The 21,111-nt window shown below is 47.5% G+C and overlaps 1 protein-coding gene across 1 annotated transcript in view; it reads right to left on the reverse strand.

Annotated features, from left to right (window-relative positions):
* The window catches only part of ADGRE3 (adhesion G protein-coupled receptor E3), a gene marked incomplete at its 5' end in the record, with an annotated part of 32,797 nt that extends 12,017 nt beyond the window's left edge, over positions 1-20,780 (reverse strand). Inside the window, 9 exons of the mRNA XM_080715396.1 lie at positions 3,429-3,613; positions 4,185-4,304; positions 6,055-6,133; positions 8,455-8,492; positions 10,723-10,878; positions 12,336-12,458; positions 18,344-18,461; positions 19,543-19,583; positions 20,759-20,780. Of these exons, the coding sequence (XP_080571522.1) occupies positions 3,429-3,613; positions 4,185-4,304; positions 6,055-6,133; positions 8,455-8,492; positions 10,723-10,878; positions 12,336-12,458; positions 18,344-18,461; positions 19,543-19,583; positions 20,759-20,780 (882 nt within the window). The remainder of the gene's footprint in view (positions 1-3,428; positions 3,614-4,184; positions 4,305-6,054; positions 6,134-8,454; positions 8,493-10,722; positions 10,879-12,335; positions 12,459-18,343; positions 18,462-19,542; positions 19,584-20,758) is intronic.
* Positions 20,781-21,111: the final 331 nt, after the last annotated feature.

The raw sequence follows: 21,111 nt of genomic DNA on the forward strand, positions 1-21,111 counted from the left end.
TGGAGATTCATTATTTATGTTAGTCTTTTACCTATCTCTAAATTGTATTGTTTTTTTTTTTTTTTTGGTGGTACTGGGGTTCCTGGAAGCCCTTCTACCTCCGGGCTACACTCCCAGACCTATTTTTACATTTTTTTATTTGGAAACAGGGTCTCCTAAGCCAGTGTGTGCGGCTGGCTTTGAACCTGCGTGATCCTCCTGTCTCTGGCTCCCAAGCGTGGGGATTACAAGCGTGTGCCACCACACCCGGCTATTATTGTTTGCTTTTATTGTTGCTAATTTTTAGGATTTCTAGTTGGAATATTAATATACCTTCAGATATAGCATTTGGAAATATTTTATCCCATTCTATCAGTAACTTTTAACTCTGTTTACATTGTCTTTGGATATACAATATTTTTTTTTTTTTTAGGGAGTTTGTTTACCCTTTTGTTGCCTGTGCCATTGAAATCATATCCAAGAAATCACTGCCAATTTCAATGTTGTGAGGTTTTATGACCCACATTTTCTTCTAAAATTTTATAGTCTTAAGATTTATATTTAGGTCTTTTATCTATTTTGAGTTAGTATTTTTATATGGTGTTAGGTAAGGGTCAAATTTTATGCTTTTTCATGTAATTGTTATTTTTCAACAATATTTAGTTAAAAGATTATTATTTCTTCCACCAACTGTTTGTGGAAACCTTGTCAAAAATAACTTGACAATATATGGAAGAATTTATCTCTAGGCTTTTGCTTAACTCCAATGGTTTATATATCTGCCTTTATAACAGTAATATACTGTTTCAATTATTGTAGCTTTATATGGTTTGAAATCAGAAAATATACATCTTCTAGCTTTGTTCTTTGAGATTGTTTTGGGTATCTAGAGTCCGTATTCCATATCAGGATAGACTTTTTTTCTGAAAAATAAATAAATAAATGTATGATAGTTTCACCTAAAAAAAAAAAAAGAAAAAAATATTCTCTGGTAAGAAAGAAAGCAAAAAGAAATATTGAAATGTTATCTTTAAGTCATCAAAAGCTTGGTATCAGACAAATGAAACTGTTATGTGAGATTATCATCGTTAATATTGGATAAATTGCTATAAATACTAGATGTCAACCACTAAGCCAAGCATGGGAAGGAGGGTTGGGAAGGGAACGGAGTGGGGATTGGGTAGGGGCTAACTGGGCGATGTGTGCATGTATGTCTACAAAAGTATTATCTTTATCCCATTATGATGTATGAATACAGTGCACCAATAAAAAATATATATATATGCTTTTGGGCCGGGCGTGGTGGTGCACTCTTGTAATCCCTGCGCTTGGGAGGGTGAGCCAGGAGGATCGTGCAGGTTCAAAGCCATCCTCAGCTGGCTTAAGAGACCCTGTTTCCAAATAAAATATAAAATAGGTCTGAGAGTGTAACCCAGAGGTAGAAGGCCCATGGGTTCCATCCCCAGTACCACACACACACAAAATGCTTTTGCTAGGTGTGGTGACAGACCCTTATAATCCCAGTACTTGAGAGGCTGAGACAGGAGGATCGCGGGCTTGCAACCAGTCTCAGCTACTTAGCGAGGCCCTCCACAACTTAGTGAGATGGTTTCAAAAATAAAAGAATATATTTTCTGCAATATTTCTCTGTGCATGCTGCGTTGCAAGTACTGATACCACTCTTGACGGCTCCAGTAGTGGCCTGGCTACTCAGTGGACTGATCCAGACCTCGCTGGCTCAAGCAGCGGCCTTGCCTTATGGGAGGCCCCGGTTCTGGTCTCACTGGCCCCCACACTGGCCTAACCCCTCAGCTGGCTTCGATCCCGGCCTCGGAGGCCGCAGTAGTGGCCTTGCCTCACGGCAGGCTCTGATGCCGGCCATTGGCCCCGGCACCAGCCTAACCCCTCGGCAGGATTCTGATCCCGGCCTCGGAGGCCCCAGCAGAGAAATATCGCAGAAAATATAAACCAGATGCTTCCCCTAATCAGCAGTAACTAGGAGGAAAGGGGCAACAGGAAGAGGTTGAGCTATAGAAAGGGCCCTATAGTGAAGCAATTAAGGTGACCAATCAGAGGGTATGGAATAGTGGAGGACGGAGCCTCTTTAAAACGCAGGAGGTACATAAACAAATGTATCAAAGTTAATCACCAAACAAGCAAGGGAGGGGGAGGGAATGGGATGGGGACTGGATGAGGGCTAATTGGATGATGTGTGCTTGTATATCCTCTCAAGTCTTGTACTCCAATGTGATTGATATATGACTACAATGCACCAATTTAAAAAATAAAATAAAAAAATAAAATATATTAAAAATAAATAAATAAAAAAATAAAAGAACAAAATAAGGGTTAGGGGTGTAGCTCAGAGGTAAAATGCGCCGGGGTTCAATCCCCAGTACTGCAAAAACAAACAAAACCTAAAAGTTTTACTGGTGTGTTGTGTTTGCACATCATACGAGGCTCGGTGTGATGGGGACATGGATGCCCACGCAGCTGAGCACCCCCACCCTCCCTCTTCCTGCCCACACGTGTTATTGAGACTGCTGTGGATAGCGTCATGTATGGACATGGCATGTTTTCAACTCTCCCCTTCTTCAATCCTTTCTCCCTCCCTCTCCCCAAGTCTCCTTCTACTGCGCTGTCTCCTCGTTATCTGAAGTCCCTTCCCTCTTATTTTCTCTACCTTCTACACATGAGAGAAACATACAGCCCTTTACTTTCTGAGACTGCCTGATCTCAGCATAATATTCTCTGGTTCCATCCCTTGTATTTTATTTTATTTATTTATTTTTTTGGTAGTACTGGGGGTGGAACCCAGAGGCTTTCTATTTCCGGGCTATTCTCCCAGACCTATTTTATATTTTATTTGGAAACAGGGTCTCACTAAGTTGCCGAGAGCCTCACTAAGTAGCTGAGGCTGGCTTCGAACCTGTGCGATCCTCCTGTCTCAGTCTTCCAAGCGCGGGAATTACAAGCGTGCGCCACCATGCCCGGCTCCATCCCTTTTTTTTAAATAAATGAGGAGGTACTTGGACGGCTGAGACATGCGGGTCATTCCAGGACAGTCTCAACAACTTAGTGAGGCTCTGTTTCAAAATGAGAAATGAATTTTTCGGCTTGGAGTGTAGCTGGGAGGCAGAGTGCCCTTGGCTTCACTCTCAATAAGCCCCCTTGCCCCAGTCTACAGCAGGATAGACCGCGGTGGGTTCTATGCGCATGCGCGGCCATCTTGGAGGCACGGCTTGGGCATCCCTAGATGATGGCGCCCACCGGGTCCTGACCCAGCTCCGGGAGCCGTGTCCTCGTCCTGTGAAATCTCAGCTCACATCTGCCGTGCTCTGGGCACTGTGCCGCCCAGGGCAAATGGCAGCTGGAACCACCGCTAGGACCCCGTGGAGACGGGTCTGCTCTGCCAGGAGCCCACGGGTCCAGTGGCCGCGTGCCCATACCGTCAGGTGCCGGAAGGCCAGTGTCACGGGCTGTGAGAGCCACGAGCTCCTCTTGGGCCCAACAGCGGCGCTCACTACGTGTGAGTTCAGGGCCAGCGGGTTCTTGTCGTCCGCCTCTTCAAAAAAAGTTGCATCTAGGACTTTTCCAAGAGAGGAATAGGAGATAAAGGCAACAGCGCTGGGACCTGGGGAAACAGAAAGTATTTATTTGATTTCTTGTTTTGAAATAGGGTCTTGCTAGGTTGCTGAGAGATTCTTGCTAAATTGTTGGGGCCGAGCCCAGACCTGTGATCCTCCTGTCTCAGCTCAGCCTCCCAAGTGCTGGGACGATCGGTGGGCTGCACCAGACCTGGCTATGTTTTTATTTTTATATTTTTAAGGAAAAACTTGAATCACAAGATAGAGGGTGAAAAGCCCATTGGGAGAAGCCCATGGAGCACGTTTCCCGTGACTCACCCAATGATATGGCTTTCTGCGAAGGAGTCATTTTTTTTGTTTGTTTTGTTATTGTTACTGGAGATTGAACCCAGGGGCTTTTTACCACTGAGCTACACACTCAGCCTTATTATTTATTTATTTATTTATTTATTTATTTATGTTTTGAAACAGGGTCTTGCTAAGTTGTTCAGCTTCTTGCTAAGTTGTGGAGGCTGGCCTTGAACCTGCGATCCTCCTGTCTCAGTCTCTCATGTCCTGGGATGACAGGTGTGTGCTGCTGCTCTAGACTTGTGTGAAGGAACAGGAATCAGCACCTACCCTGTGCCTCCTCCTGCACGACATCTTTGCAGTGGATGTCCACTGAGTTCCCTCGGGTGTTCAGGTGGAGTATCATTCTTTCCTCAGAGCAATTGTCTGTAACCACTTGGGTTTCAACAGCTGGTAAAGAAATCAATAGTCAAAGTTTCTTGGTGTTAGAGGAAGCTTTTTTTTTTGTGATACTGGGATGGAACCCTTCTACCTCTGGGCTACACTCCCAGACCTAGTTTATATTTTTATTTGGAAACAGTGTCTCCTAAGCCAGCAAGGCTGGCTTCAAACCTGCGCGATCCTCCTGTCTCCGACTCCCAAGCGTGGGGATTACAAGCATGCACCTCCACGCCCAGCCTAGAGGAAGCTTTAAAAGCATGCCTGGCAGCCGGGCAGGGTGGTGCACACCTATAAGCTCTCTACTTGGGAGGCTGAGACAGGAGGATCCAGGTTCGCAGCCAGCCTCAGCTACTTAGTGAGGCCCTCCGCAACTTAGTGAGACCCTGTTTCAAAATAAAGAATAAAAAATAGGGCTGGGGATATAGCTCAGAGGTAGAATGCCCCCGGGTTCAATTCCTGGCACACACACACACACACACACACACACACACACACACACACACACACACAGAATAAAAAAGAGCTGGGGTATAGCTCAGAGGTAGAATGTCCCTGGGCTCAGTCCCCAGTGACACACACACACACACACACACACACACACACACACACACACAAGGAAAGAAAAGACAACACCCAGCTTCACTGGGGTGTCAGTGGCATCCAGGAAAGATGGCATCTCAGTGCACATTACATGTTGTTGTTGTTGTTTTTGTTTGTTTGTTTGTTTTTTGGTACCGGGGTTCCTGGAAACCCTTCTACCTCTGGGCTACACTCCCATACCTAGTTTTGTATTTTTTATTTGAAAACAGGGTCTCTTAGCCGGGCGTGGTGGCGCACGCTTGTAATCCCCGCGCTTGGGAGGCAGAGACAGGAGGATCGCGCAGGTTCGAAGCCAGCCGCGCGCGCTGGCTTAGGAGACCCTGTTTCCAAATAAACATGTTAAAATAGGTCTGGGAGTAGAGCCCGGAGATAGAAGGGCTTCCAGGAACCCCAGTACCACCCAAAAAAAAAAAAAAGAAAAAAGAAAACAGGGTCTCTTAAGCCAGCAAGGTTGGCTTTGAACCGGTGTGATCCTCCTGTCTCCGCCTCCCAAGCGCGGGGATTACAAGCATGCGCCATCAACGCCTGGTTTACACGTTGGTTTTTACACCTGGGATACTGCAACACGGTCGTGGCAGAGCGCAAGCTTCCATCAGCCGGGAGTCTCCCCTGCTTTTCTCACACCTTTTGCCAGCCGGGCTCACTCCTCCTCTCAGTAAAGCTAAGTTTGTATTGTCGGGGCCCACTCAGCTAGACCGGGATGGGGCGGTGGCTCAAGATGGCGTCTAGGCTTGCAGCCAAGTCACGAGGCTCACGAGGCTGGCGGTGCCCTGAGCCTGCGCAGTGTGCCCTATCAGGCACCCTACGGATGATCAGTGATGCAGCGCCTCGTGCTACCACCAGCCTGCCTATGAGAGGGTTAGAAATGCGCATGCCCTAGCTGTGGGAAGCTTGGGGTTGGTGGAGTGATGAGGAAGGGGTTAGGAGACTGATATATATTTGCCTGCTGTGCGCATTGAAGGGGAAGCATTAAAGAGGAAGCATCATCAACAGACTTGGCGTTTGTGTCTTCTTTCCCAGGGCTCTGCAGGCCGGAGCCTTAGGGACGGGACATTGTATGTTCTAGCCCTTTGGAGAGTGGGACCCAGTCAGGGCAGCCATGCCTTCTAACTGCGAGGCTCTGACCCCAGCCGTGAGCCACCCCGTGCCTGTGCCTTACCCACGGTGCTGTTTTGGACCTTCTGGATTTCTTGCCCTGGGGCGCTCAAGGCAGTTTTCAGAACTGTTGACTCCACACTCTGGAGGAAATTTGTGGCGGCAAATGAGACATTTTGTCTGTCTCCTGTTGCCCACGGATCCTTACTGGTGAGAAATGAGTCGAAACTGTCGACAACCTGCTGCAGCTTTGGAGACAGAAAGATTTAAAAAATCAAATCGGGTAGATCTCAGATCCAGAAGGAGAGGAAGAAGCGGGCTTTGGGACCAGAGGACCTAGGTTGGAGGCCAGCCTCCCCAACCTAGACCCTCAGCAACTTCATGAGACCCTGTTTCAAAAAAAAAAATACGGCTGGGAGTGTAGCTTGGAGGCAGAACACCCTGGGTTCCATCCCCAGCACCCCCCAAATTGTTAAAGAATAAAATTTGCAATAGAGGGGATTTAAAGGACAAATAGACGCCGACTCCGGCTCCATCTCTGTCCTCACAACGTGGTCCAGGGACCAGCAGCAGCATCCGGGAACCTGACGGGCCGGCAGCAGCTCGAGCCCCTACTTGGTGTGCTAACTGCGCCTCTGCCTTCAGCAGACGCTCGAGGACTCATGGGCCCGTCAGAGGCCTAGACAGAGGCCTCTGGAACAGGGACTCTGTTCACTGCTCTTTCTCTTTGTAGCCGCGGTACCTGCAGCTTCTGCCTTGTCCTCACAGGGTGCATCTCCAAGGAAACGCGCCTCACAAAAGCATCCATATTTTAAGTCTGTCTTTTTGGCTTTGACTATTTGGGTCTCTTCATTGCAGCAGCTCAGCATGTACTGATACAATTTCTTTCAGTCTGTCTTGCTCTGGGATTGGTCCCTGTCTTTAGAGGGAGGTACACACACACGCCACACCTATGCACGTACACTCTGTAGCTCTGTGGGTATATAGATGTAGATGTACCTAGTGATATCTACAGTGACGCTTCCAGTGACGCTTCCAGTGATGCACTACAGTGATGCACTACAGTGATGCACTACAGTGACGCTTACAGTGATGCACTACAGTGATGCACTACAGTGATGTACCCAGTGGTATCATGGACAGGTAGACACCACAGTTGTATATGACATGACTTTATTAACAGTCCATTATACCACCTATTTTCTTTATATATCTAATATGATAATATAATACTGTATAATTAATGATATAGAATAGCACTATGTCCACATAAAAAGGAATAGTACTATGTAATATAATATAGTACCTTAGTAACAATATTAATATATAATAATATAGTACTGTATGATTAATAACATAAATCATAATATACTTTTAAATTAAATAATAAATGATTAATAATATATCATATACTATAATACAGCCATGTAATAATATAATAATACTAGATAATATATATCATATATTATATTATGTAGTGTAAAATATATACTAGAGTATGTTATAGAACATGTATAGTATGTAATATATACATACTGTATAATATATTAAATACTATATGAAATATTATGTTATATGACATTTAATAAAATGTACATATTATGTATAACATAAAACATTGATGATACTGATATGATTATATTAAAATTTAATGTTAATCAAATATCAATATAGGATTATATTTACTATATTATATATCATAGTATATAAATAATATCAATATCAATATAATTATATTAATATTTAATAAAACATTATTAAGAATTATTTTTATTTTATTTACTTTTTTGTGGTACTGGGAATTGAATTTATGAGCATTCTACCTCTGAGCTACACCCTTAGCCCATTTATTTATTTATTTATTTATTTATTTACTTGGTGGTACTGGGGATGGAACCCAGGGAACTTCTACCTCTGGGCTACACTCCCAGACCTATTTTTTTGTATTTTTTATTTGGAAACAGGGTCCCTTAAGCCAGCAGCTGGCTTCGAACCTGCGCGATCCTCCTGTCTCAGCTTCCCAAGCGTGGGGATTACAAGCGTGCGCCACCACGCCCGGCTTATTTTTTGTTTTGAAACAGGGTCTCTCTTGGTTGCTGAGAATCTCACTATGTTGCTGAGGTTTTCTTCAATCCTGCGATCCTTCTGTCTTAGTCTTTCAGGTACTGGGATTACAGGTGTGTGCCACCACACCCAGCTAACAATTTAAATAATATTATTGATATATTACATATGATATTAATACTTACCATATACATTATGTCATGTAACACACAACACATAACACATTATATATTATATAACACACCATAAATAACATCTTGTATAACATATAATATTGCACGTAGCATATAGCATATAACACACATTACATACGGTATACAATATAGACCCCGCCCTGGTCCCTCCACTTGCTCCATTGGTCCCCTGGGTTTGTCCCTGGCTCCAGCAGGGCTGCACTCACCTCCGTCCTGCCCTGCGTTGTCTCGGAGGAGCTGGCCTCTGTAAGGGACATGAGTGGGGTTACTGCTGGGCCATGAGAACAGGCAGAGAGCTGGGCTACTCTGCCCCTAGAGGGTCTGAACTCAGAGTCTTCTTTTTTTTTTTCTTTTGGGTGTGTGTGTGTGTGTGTGTGTGTGTGTGTGTGTGTGTGTGTGTGTGTTGGGGATGGAACCCAGGGGCATTCTACCTCCAAGCTACAGGCCAGCCCTATTTTATCCTTCCTTCCTTCCTTCCTTCCTTACCGGGGATGAAACCCAGGGGCATTCTACCTCCGAGCTACACCCCCAGCCCTATTTTTATACTTTATTTTGAAGTAAGTTCTCACTAAGTTGCAGAGGGCCTCAGTAAGTAGCTGAGGCTAGCTGCGAGCCTGCGATCCTCCTGTCTCAGCCTCCCGAATGCTGGGATTCCAAGCATGCGCCAGCATGTCCCACTAAAGCATCCATTTTTGATGCTCATCTTTTTTCTCCCTTCTCCTCTTCCTCTTTTTTCTCTTCTTCTTCTCCTTCTTTTTTGGTATTGTGGATTGAATCCAGGGGCATCCTTCTTCCGAGCTACATCCCCAGCCCTATTTCATTTTATTTTATTTTATTTATTATTATTATTATTATTATTATTATTATTATTATTATTATTTTGGTGGTACTGGGGTTCCTGGAAGCCCTTCTTCCTCTGGTCTACACTCCCATACCTATTTTATTCTTTGGAAACAGGGTCTCTTAAGCCAGCGAGGCTGGCTTTGAACCTGCGTAATCCTCCTGTCTCCGCCTCCCAAGTGCGAGGATTACAAGCGTGCGCCACCACGCCCGGCCCTATTTTATTTTTATTTTTTGAAACAGAGTCTCACAAAGTTGCAGAGGTCCTTGCTGAGTTTCTGAGGCTGACTGAACCTCAGTATTCCTATCTCAGCCTCCCAAGTACTGTGATTACATGTGTGCACCACCATACCTGGCTTTTTTTTTTTTTATCACTTTGAACCTTACAATTAAAATGCATTGGAGCTGGGCATGATAATGCATGCCTGTAATCCCACTACTTGGGAGGCTAAGACAGAGGTTCAAGGCCAGCCTCAGCAACTTAGTGAGACTCTCAGTAACCTAGCACGACCCTGTTTCAAAATAAAAAATAAACCTGGCATGGTGGTGCACACTTGTAATCCCTGTACTTGGAGGCTGAGACAGGAGGATTGCAGATTCATGGCCAGCCTCAGCTACTTAGTGAGGTCCTCTGCAACTTAGACCCTGTTTCAAAATAAAGAATAAAAAATAGGGCTGGGATATAGCTGGGAGATAGACTGCATCTGGGTTTATTAATATTTTTTTTTTTGTGGTACTGGGGATGGAACCCAGGGGCATTCTCCCTCCGAGCTACACCCTCAACCCTATTTTTTATTCTTTATTTTGAAACTGGGTCTCACTGAGTTGCAAAGGGCCTTGCTAAGTAGCTGAGGCTGGCCGCTAACTGTGATCTTCCAGTCTCCACTTCCCGAATGCTGGGATTACAAGCGTGCGCTACCATGCCCGGCTTGCACCTGGGTTCAATCCTCAGTATGGTGAAACAAAAATGGCTGGGGGTGTAGCTGGAGATAGAACACTCCTGGGTTCAATTCACAGTACAAAAAAGAGTGCTTATATCACAGGATTAATACAAATGAAATCATGTACGTGAAACACTTAGGCCATCGCACGCAGACCACGCCACCCGTCTCTTTTGCATCAGCGAGCTGAGCGAGCTGCCTTCCTTGCAATCCAAGGAATCCTGGCTTGACTGCCACCTCCCCACTCCCCCGTCTCCAGAGGACAGTTCTTCTCCCTCCAGTATTTCTCAGAATTTCAACTTCTTCATTTTCTTCTATTCCTCTCAAGAAAATACAAACGTATTCTGGTCCAGCTGCAAGAACACTTTTTTTTTTTTTTCCTGGTGTTAAGCTCAGTGAAAAATGAGCAAGGGAGGCCCGCCTGTCATCCTTGTACTCGGGAGGCTGAGACAGGAGTACCACAGGGTCAAGGCCAGCCTCCGCAAGGTAGCAAGGACCTCAGCACCTTAGTGAAACCTGCGTCCAAGTAAAAAATAAAATAGGACGGGGGGTGTAGCTCAAAGGTAGAATGCCCTTGGGCTTAATCATCTTTAGTACCTAGTAACACACACACACACACACACACACACACACACACACACACACACACACACCTTATGAGGATGGGAGGCAGGAGGACAAGCGTTTTCTTACTCTGACAAGTGTTCTCACTGGAATTGTTGAATTGGGCGCCTCCGGAAAGGAGTGCGTGTCCAGGCACACAGCGACAGATGAAGCTCCCTGGGACATTGTGACACTCGGCGTGCAAGCCGCAGTCTACACCGATGGGTGGTCCACACTCATCCACATCTGGAACACAGAGGAGGGTCTGGTCATTCACCCAGCGCCTACTCCGTGCCAGGGTCACGCTCTGTCCCCGGCTCCGTCCTGCCTCCCAAGAGAAGCCAGCTTTGGTGCTGGCTTTTGCTCTTCCCGTTCTCCATCGATTTTGGTTGGGTTGGCTTTTTTTTTTTTTTGGTGGTACTGGGGTTCCTGGAAGCCCTTCTACCTCCGGGCTACACTCCCACACCTATTTTATATTTTTTTGTGTGTGGAAACAGGGTCTCTTACGCCAGCGAGGCTGGCTCCGAACCAGCGCGATCCTCCTGTCTCCGCCTCCCAAGCGCGGGGATGACAAGCGCGCGCCACCACGCCCGGCCTTGGGTTGGCTTTTCTAAATCAACATGAAGGCAGGATTTGAGTGAAGCCCTTCTTTTTTTCCTTCCTTCGTCCATTTCTTCCTTCTTTCCTAACCCAGAAGTATTTACCTCCAAGCTACATCTCCAGCCCTTTTTATTTACTTTGAATAAAAAGTCACTAAATTGCCGAGAGTCTCACTAAATTGCTGAGGCTGGCCTTGAACCTATGACCCTCCAAGGGCTGGGATCACAGGCAAGCGCCACCATGCCCAGCAAGTGAAGACTTTCTCCCCCTCCTGGGTTCCAAGCCTATTGGTGGTCTGGGAGGAAGACTAGACATGCTAAGCAGAGAAAGGGGAAACGCCAGAGATGGCTCCAGCCCTGACTGCCCCTTCCCACCACGAGGGCCTGGAATGAGGGAGGGCTCCACTCAGGCCTGGCGTGCTCGTTATCCCGTTATCCCGTGAGATCGCACATTTCCATCACTGGATGGAGACTATGCTTTGCATATTTAGTGACCAGAGAACTTTCTTTTAAAGTCTCCACTCAAGCTTTCATTTTCTCCTAGCCATGATTCTGGGGCACACTCTCTCCCTTTACTTAAAAACGCTGTACAATGAGCTGGGCGTGGCGGCACACGCTTGTAATCTCAGTACTTTAGAGGCTGAGACAGGAGGATCGCAGGTCCACAGCCAGCCGCAGCAAGTTAGCGAGGCCCTCAGCAACTCAGTGAGACCCTGTTTCAAAATAAAAAAATGAAATAGGGCTGGGGTGTACCTCAGAGGCAGGATTCTCCAGGTTTAGTCCCCAGTAAACACACACACACACACACACACACACACACACACACACACACACACACTTGTATAATGCTTTACAGTTTATGAAGCGGCGGCACATGCATGATAAAATTCAATCTCCTACCAACCCCACAAAGTCAACATTACCACCCTGACATCCCACGGGAGGAAACGGAGCCCGGGTACCAGGAGAGCTCGCTATTTCTGACTTCTGGAAGGTTTTTCTTGTTGGCGGGCTGAGCTGTTAGTGACCAGCCTTGCGTCCTCCTGGGATTCCTCTCCTCCCTGGCCCCGTGGTGCCCATTTACCTATGTGAGTTACCCCTCACCTTGACATATCTCCAGGGGGAATGTGAAGAACTTGCGCTTAGATTTAGGCACAAAGCCGGGGCTGCAGGTACAGTGAGTGCTGTTGATGCAGAAAGCATACTGGGGACAGTTGGAACAGGTGTCTGCGGGAAAGAGAGAGACAGGTCAAGAATCTCCATGTTGCCGGGTGTGGTGGCGCCTACCTGTAATCACAGTAATTGGGAGGCTGAGACAGGAGGATCAAAGGTTCAAGGCCAGCCTCAGCACCTTAGTGAGACCCTCAGCAACTCAGCAGGACCCTGCTTAGAAATTAAATGAACAAAAACCAAAAACAACATAGGGCTGGGGTTGTAACTCAGAAGCAGAACGCCCCTGGTGTCACCCGAGATTTCACCTCATTCCAGGTGATCCCCACGAATACAAAGAAGATATTTGCTCTGCCCATTCATCTGTTGTGGACGCCTGGGTTGGTTCCATAACGTGACCACTGTGAATTGTCTGCTATAAACATGGGCTTGTGCGCATCGCTGTGGTATCTGACTTCAGCACAACGGCGGACAGCAGAGGGATGGCACGGGACGCCCAGCACACACAATGGTGGACAACAGAGGGATGGCACAGGACGCCCGGCACACACAATGGTGGACAACAGAGGGATGGCACAGGACGCCCGGCACACACAATGGTGGACAACAGAGGGATGGCACAGGACGCCCGGCACACACAATGGTGGACAACAGAGGGATGGCACAGGACGCCCGGCACACACAATGGCGTTGTACTCAACGCGGTTCCTGTGCGTGAGGAAGGGCTGGGTTGGTCATTCACCGAATTAACTTTAACACAATAACTTAAGGGCAGTAAGTCGGACACGGTGGTGCTGACCTGTTAACCTAGTGTTAGGAGGCTGAGAGAGGAGGATCACAGGTTTGAGGCCAGCCATAGTAACTTAGCAAACCTCTCAGAAAACTAGTGAAACCCTGTTTCAAAATAAAAAATTAAACAGGACTAGGGTGCAGCTGGGCAGTAGAATATCCCTGGGCTCAATCCCCAGTACTACACAGACACAGACACACACAGACAGACACACACACACAGACACGCACACACGTGTGTGTGTGCGCACAACAGAACTGTTCTTTTCTTTTCTTTTTTTTTTAATTGGGGATCGAATCCAAAGTCATTCTACCTCTTGAACCCAAAGGCATTCTACCTCCAAGCCACACCCTGAGCCCGATTTTATTTCTCATTTGGAAACAGGGTCTCACAAGGTTGCTGAAAGCCTTGCTAAGTTGCTGAGGCTGGCCTTGAACCTGTGATCCTCCTGTCTCAGCCTCCCAAGTACTGAGATTATGGGTGAGCTACCATGCCCGCTACAGAACTCTGTTCTTCTATCAAGGTCATTGCAAATATATATGTGTGTATATATGTATATACGTATATATGTATGTATGTATATGTATATATATATTTTTTTGGTGCGGGATCTGGGATGGAACCCAGGAGCATTCTACCTTTGATCTACACCTCCAACCCTATATTTTTTTCCTTATTTTGAAACAGGGTCTCACTAAGTTGCAGAGGGCCTAAATAGCTGAAGCTGGCTTCAAACCTGTGATTCTCCTGTCTCAGCCTCCAAAGAACTGGGATTGCCAGGTGTGTGCCACCATGCCCAGCTCATTGTATGATTAACAGAAGGAGAGTAAGGAGCTTAAAACCTTGGGCTCCATCAGCTCCAGGTCCCATCAGGCGGGTTTCTTGCCGGGCCTTTAAGTTCTAAGCGCGAGTGTTCTACCACTCAGGTCTGTGGCAGGACAAACCAACGAGGCAGCAGCGAGGCCTCCCAGCTACTGCTCCCGAGCAGTGCTTTGCTCTGCCTTAGGACGCGGGTGGCCCTAGGCCCAGCCTTGGTCCACAGCCGCCCTGAGTACTCACCTTTGGCAGTCTGAGTCACCACTCCAGACAAACTCAGAAGAAAGCCGAATCCTGGAACAGGAAAGTAGAAGCAAGAGATAAGAAAATAATTGAGGAAGGCCAGGCGTGGTGGTGCACACTTGTCATCCCAGCATTCCGGAGGCTGAGACAGGAAGATTGCAGGTGCACGGCCAGCCTCAGCTACTCAGTGAGGCCCTCTGCAACTTAGTGAGACCCTGTTTCAAAAATAAAGAATAAAAAATAGGACTGGGGGAGTAGCTCAGAGGTAGAATGCCCCTGGGTTCCATCCCTAGTACTGCAAAAACAAACAAACAAACAAAACAAAACAAAACAAAAAAACAAACCTGAGGAAGGACTCCAGCAAATCCCTCAAGTGCTATGTATCAGTTACCTATTGCTGTGTAAGGAGCATCCCGAATGGATGTTGGCTGAAAACAGCATGTCCCTTTTGTTTTGTCTCATGGTTTCTGTGGGTAGGACTCAGCTGGGTGACTCGGACTTGGGTCCCTTGGATGGCTGTAGTCAGGCAGTGGTCAGGCTGGAGTCTCAGAGCCTGGGGTAGTTTGGGCCTCCTTGCAACGTGGTGAGCTCAGGCGGTTTCCTTCCAGGGCACCTCTACACACGAGTGCTACAGCCAACCAGGCTGAGTTTCCTTTTAACACTCAGCCTTGGAAGGCACAAAGCTCTGCTCCTACCATGATCTCTTGGTATAAGCAAGTTACGAGGCTGCCCAGATTCAAGTGGAATATAGTCTAATTCTCCTCCTTCTCCTCTTCCTCCTCCTCCTCCTCTTCCTCCTCCTTCTCTCCTTTCTCCTCTTCCTCCCTCCTCCCCTCTTCTCCTTCTTCCTCCTCTTTCTCCTGCTCCTCCTTCTCCTCATCCTTGTTGTTGGGAAATGAACCCAGGATCATTCTACCTTTGAGCTATATCCTCAGTCCTATTTAATATTTTATTTTGAGACAGGGCCTTGCTAAATTGCTAAGGGTCTCACTAAGTTGTTGAGGCTGGCCTCGAAAATCTGGTCTCAGCCTCCCAAGTACTGGGATTACAGGCATGCACCATCATACCCAGCTCTGGTTCCAGCTCGAGCGGATGTTCCTCCTCCTCCTCCTCCTCCTCGTCCTCCTCCTCGTCCTCCTCCTCATCCTCCTCGTCCTCCTCCTCCTCTTCCGCCTCCGCCTCCACCTCCACCTCCTCTTCCCATCTACACCCCAGGCCTTTTAATTTTTTCTTTTTTTTTCCATATTGGAGATTGAACCCAGGGGCATTCTACCGCCAACTATATCCCCAGCCCTATTTTTTATTCTTTATTTTGAGACAGGCCCTACTAAGTTGCAGAGGACCTCACTAAGTAGCTGAGACTGACCATGAACCTGCAATCCTCCTATCTCAGCCTCCCAAGTACTGGGATTGCAAGCATGTACCACCACGTCTGACTTCTCATTTTTTTGTTTTGAAATTGGGTCTTGCTAAGTTGCTGAGGCTGGCCTCAAACCTGTGATCACTCTGTCTTAGCCTCACAAGTGCTATGATTATAGGCATGCACCACCGTGTTCCAGCTGTGTCTTCAAGGTGAATTTCTAAAGAGTCATTAGCAGAGCAGAACTCCAGAATCCTAAGCAACCAGAAGTCAGTTGCTAATTCATCTTGTAAAAGAGGAAGCACGTCAGCAGGGGTTGAGCAGCCAGGGCTCTCGTTGAGCAAACCTGATCTGGTTGATTAACTTGTCTGTTTCCTCATAGGATGCACGGTCACAGTATTGCCTGCTGTGCCTGGTTGTGCTGATGCCTTAACTGTGAAATGCTATGTCCAGCAGAAAGCAAAACACCCATGCCGGCTGCCCCCACTGCGGTTTGGACCAGAATTCGATTTCATTTTATTTTTTGTAGTGAAGGGATCGAACACAGGGGCATTCTACCTCTGCACTGCACCCCCCCTCCGTTTTTACTTTTTATTTTAAGAGATAGTTTCTTGAAGTTGCTGAGAACCTCTCAGTTCTGGTCCCTAACGTGGGATCTTCCTGTTTTAGCCTCCAAAGTACTGGAATTACAGGTGTGTACCACCATGCCCAGCTGGAATTCTATTTTAATTCTTTTTTTTTTCAGTACTGGGAATGAAACCCAGGGGCATTTTACCTCCTAGCTACACCCCCAGCCCTAATTTTTTATTCTTTATTTTGAAACAGGGTCTCACTGAGTTGCAAAGGGCCTCACTAAGTAGCTGAGGCTGTCTGCAAACCATGATCCTCCTGCTGTCTGCAAACCATGATCCTCCTGTCTCAGCTTCCGGAATGCTGGGATTACAAGTGTGCGCCACCACGCCCGGCATCTATTTTAATTCTTGATGCTCACTCATGCACACACGACTGTCCTGTCCAGTGCTGTGGCACTTCGGGCAGTTCACACAACCTCTTGGTGACGTCGCTTCCCATCTGTAATGTGAGATACTCTGTAAAAACGAATGGAAAGCCGTTTCAGTCTGCTGTCTGCTATAGTCGGTGCTTAGTAAGAGCAGGCTTTGACTGACATTGTGGCTGTCAGTATTGTTATTTGCTCCAGAGCTGGCTGGATGGTAAGATTTGACGTGGGATCACAAGTTTCCTACAGGGAGGGAAAGCAGAGAAACGGAGGACTGAGGCAGAATACTGTGGGAGAACCATCCTGACAAAGCTCTGGGCCCAAGTGGCCCGGATTTGAATCCTGTCTCTGCCATTTACCTGCTGCAGGAAATTGGATAAATAACACAATTTCTTGGTGTCCCAGTTTTCGCCTATGTATGGTGGGGACAATAGTCCCTACCTCATGGGTGTTATCGTGAGGATTGAATGAGTTAATATGAATGCTCTTAGGCGGGCAGGCGTGGTAGCACACACTTGTAATCTCTGCATTTGGGAGGCTGAGACCAGAGGATCGCGGTTCGCGGACAGCCTCAGCTACTTAGTGAGGCCCTCTGCAACTCAGTGAGACCCAATTTCAAAATAAAGAATAAAATATAGGGCAGGAGGTGTAGCTCGGAGGCCAAATGCCTCTGGGGTTCCATCCCCAAACCTACACACTCACACACACACACAAAAGAATGCTCTTCAGTTTAGAATGGGGTTACATCTTGATAAACCCATCACAGGTTGAAAACACATTTTTTTGTGGTCCTGGTTATTGAAGGCAGGTAAACGAGAAGAGAAAAGATCTGTAGAATAGTGGAAGGGGATTGTGGGAGAGGAGGGGAAAGGATAAAAAGAGGCTTGAGGAAGGGCTCCGGGCAGACACTGCCAAGTGCACTGAAGACATCACTACTGTCTCACCAACACGCAGGGAGGTGGGGGAGCGCGGTGCGTGTGGAGGGAGGCGCGCCAGGTGCCGTGCGCCTGCATGGTCATCACACTTCGAACCTCACTGTGGTGTGCAATACAACGCAGCAACATGAGTGTACAAAACAGAGTCTCACACAGGCCCAAGGGGCTCTAGCACGTCTAATAGGAAAAAACTGGTCACTATTAGTGTTCCTATTTTGGCACAGGAAAAAAAAGGAGGAGGAGGAGAAAAGAAGAAGAAGATAGGACAGGAAAAGATTCAGGGCATGCTAGCTCACAGGTGGTTTTCAAGGTGGGGAGGACATCAGCTAAAAACCAAACTGGGTGAAGAGGAAGATGACAATCCCCGTTGGCTAGGGCTGGAGGGAGACTGTTACAGAGAGTTGACAGTGTGGTTGGAATATGTGGAGGGGAAGGAAACCAAGCAAAGGAGAAAAGGAGAGAGTATTCAGAGCAGAGAGGAAAGAGGAGGAGAAGCCAGGGAACTGGTGAACCGAGAAGCCCCGACGGGGATAGGTTAGAGAACCTTCACTTCGTGCGCCTCTAATCTGGTACTTGGGAGGCTGACATAGGAGGATCGCAGTCTCAAGGACAGCCTCAGCAACCTAGCAAGAGCCTCAGAAACTCAGTGAGACCCTGTTTCAAAATAAAAATAAAAAAGGGCTGGGGTCTAGCTCAGAGTTAGAATGCGCCCGGATTTAACCCGCAGTGCCACAGCAACAACAGCAGCAATGACAAAACCAAACCACCGCAACGAAAGTAGCCACTGACACGGCCATGTACCTGGAAGAAGTATCCGCCCTCGCATCCTGGCTGCAGGTGACAACAGCCGCCGTGGCGCCCCTTCCTGTGTCAAGCCAAACACCTTCCCTAGCTCAGGAACTCGCATGAGAACTGATGTCTGCGTCTCAGGTCAAGTGACAGCGGAGACGGCTGCTGGAAAAGTGAACTTCTGCCCCTGTTTCACCATCGGATTCAAGGTTCTGTTTTTTGTTTGTTTCTTTTCTTTTCTTTTTATGGTACCAGGGATGGAACCCAGGGGGATTCTACCTCCAAGCTACACCTCCAGCCCTAGTTTCTTCTTTTTTTCTTTTTCTTTCTTCCTTTCTTTTTTTTTTTTTTTTGCAGTACTAGAGATGAAATCCAGGGGCATTCTACCTCTGAACTACATCTCCAGCCCTATTTTTTATTCTTTATTTTGAAACAGGGTCTCACTGAGTTGTAAAGGGCCTCACTAAGTAGTTGAGGCGTCCGCGGACCTCGATCCTCCTGTGTCAGCCTCCCGAATGCTGGGATTACAAGCGTGTGCCACCACGCCCGGCTTCTTTTTTATCTTTGAAACGGTCTCACTAAGTTGCAGAGGGCCTAAGTTGCAGAAGCTGGCTGAGAACCTGCAATCCTCCCACCATGCCTGCTGCTACCAATTTTTTTTTTCCGGGGTCTGGGGATGGAACCCAGAGGCATTCGACCTCTGAGCTACACCCCCTGCCCTATTTTTATTCTTTATTTGAAACAGGGTCTCACTAAGTTGCGGAGGCCTCACTAAGTAGCTGAGGCTGCCCGCGAACCACAATCCTCCGATCTCAGCCTCCCAAATGCTGGGATTACAAGCGTGCGCCACCACGCCCGGCTAAAAATTTTTTCTTTTAAATTTTGAAATAGGGTCTCAGTAAGCTGCTGGGGCTGGCCTCACACCTGTGATCTTCCTCTCAGCCTCTGAAGCACAAGCAACAGTGAGACCCCATTACAAAATAAAAAAAATAAGAAGGGCTGGGTATAGGTCGGAGGTGGAATGCCTCCGGGTTCCATTCCCAGCAACGCCCAACCCCAAATCCTTGTTCTCCCAGCATCTCTTCTCGCGCACACTGTTCCCTTCCTGGCATCCCCCCTCTCTAACTCTGGGCCACCACCTCCTTCCTCAGGACCCTGGAGAGGTACTTCCTCCCAGGCAGCCTTCATGCCCCAAAGGGCAGCCTGCACACACGAGAGTCCTTCATGATGGGGCTGTCGGAGCTCAGGTTGTCTGCAAGCGGACATGCGAGCGGGATGGACACAGTCTATTAGAGGAAGAGGATTAGGATGCCACGCACTGCTGGGGATGGACAGGAGTTGGAGCACGCTTGATTTATTGTGGGAAGGATGGAGGCTGAGAGGCACATGGTTTTTTGGACTGATAAAGAGGTGGAATGCACATTGTGTGTGTGTGTGTGTGTGTGTGTGTGTGTGTGTGTGTGTTACTGGTAATTAAACTCGAGGGCATTCTACCTTGAGCTACATCCGGTCCTATTTTTTTTTTTTTTTTTTTTTTTTTGTGGTGCTGGGGATGAAACCCAGGGAATTCTACCTCCGAGCTGCACCCCCAGCCCAGCCCTATTTTTTAATTCTTTATCTTGAAACCAGGTTTCACTGAGTTGTCAAGGGTCTCACTAAGTAGTTGAGGCTGTCCGAGGACCACGATCCTCCTGTCTCTGCCTCCCAAGCGCGGGGATTACAAGCGTGCGCCACCACGCCCGGCTTATTTTTGTTTTCTTAAACAGGGTCTTGCTAGGTTGTTGAGAGTCTTGCTAAGTTGCTGAGGTTGACCTTGAACCTGCGATCCTCTTGGCTCAGCCTCCCCAGTCCTGGGATTTGTACGTGATTTGTTGTGGAAGGGGGAGGGCTGAGATGCACATGGTTTTTGGAGATGGAAGGTTCAGAGGGATATGATTTACTGGGAGGATGGGAGTTGGGATTGTACATAAATTTTGTGGTGACAGGGACTGGGCTGCACATATCTCGTTGAAGGGGTGAGAGTTGGGACTTATGCTTATGGAGGGTCAGGTTGGGTCACATGATTTTTCGGGGGTTGAAGTTGAGATCACATGAATTCTTGGGCGGTAGGGGTTGGGATGCACGGGGTTTGGGGGCTAGTGGTTGGAATGCGCGGTTTTTGCAGATGTGAGGGTTGGGATGCATATCAGTTTTCAGGGGGCAGTGACACGATGCACACCACCACTGGGGACGCTCTCAGAGGAAGTGCACTAAGGAAGCGGGACAGGGGGACAGGAAGAGTTGAACAGGGAGGCAGTCTCAATGGGAGCCCAGCCTCTGCCGAATCCTAAAGGGGGCAACATCTGGAAGGGAGGGGTGCAGTGCATACCCTCAGCCCTGTCAGGCATCTGCACAGAGCACCAGGAGTGTCCGCTATATTTCACAAACCTTTCTTTGGGCTAGGCTCCATTGTCGCAACAGATTATGAATGTTACTTCCTCTTAATTTTTTTTTTTTTAATTTGGTATGGGGATTGAACTTTGGAGCATTCTACCTCTGAGCTACACCCCGAGCTCTTTTTATTTTGAAACAAGGTCTCAGCTGGGCGTGGTGGCCCACGCAGGATCGCGGTTCTCGCGGTTCCCGGCCAGCCTCAGCTACTTGGTAAGGTCCTCAGCTACTTAGTAAGGTCCTCTGCAACTTAGTGAGACCGTTTCAAAATAAAGAATAAAATATAGGGCAGGGGGTTGAATGCCTCTGGGTTTCACTCCAAACCCGCAAACAAAACAAAACAAAACAAA

Source organism: Muscardinus avellanarius (genome assembly GCF_963383645.1).
Source record: "Muscardinus avellanarius genome assembly, chromosome: 18".
Taxonomy (NCBI): domain Eukaryota; kingdom Metazoa; phylum Chordata; class Mammalia; order Rodentia; family Gliridae; genus Muscardinus; species Muscardinus avellanarius.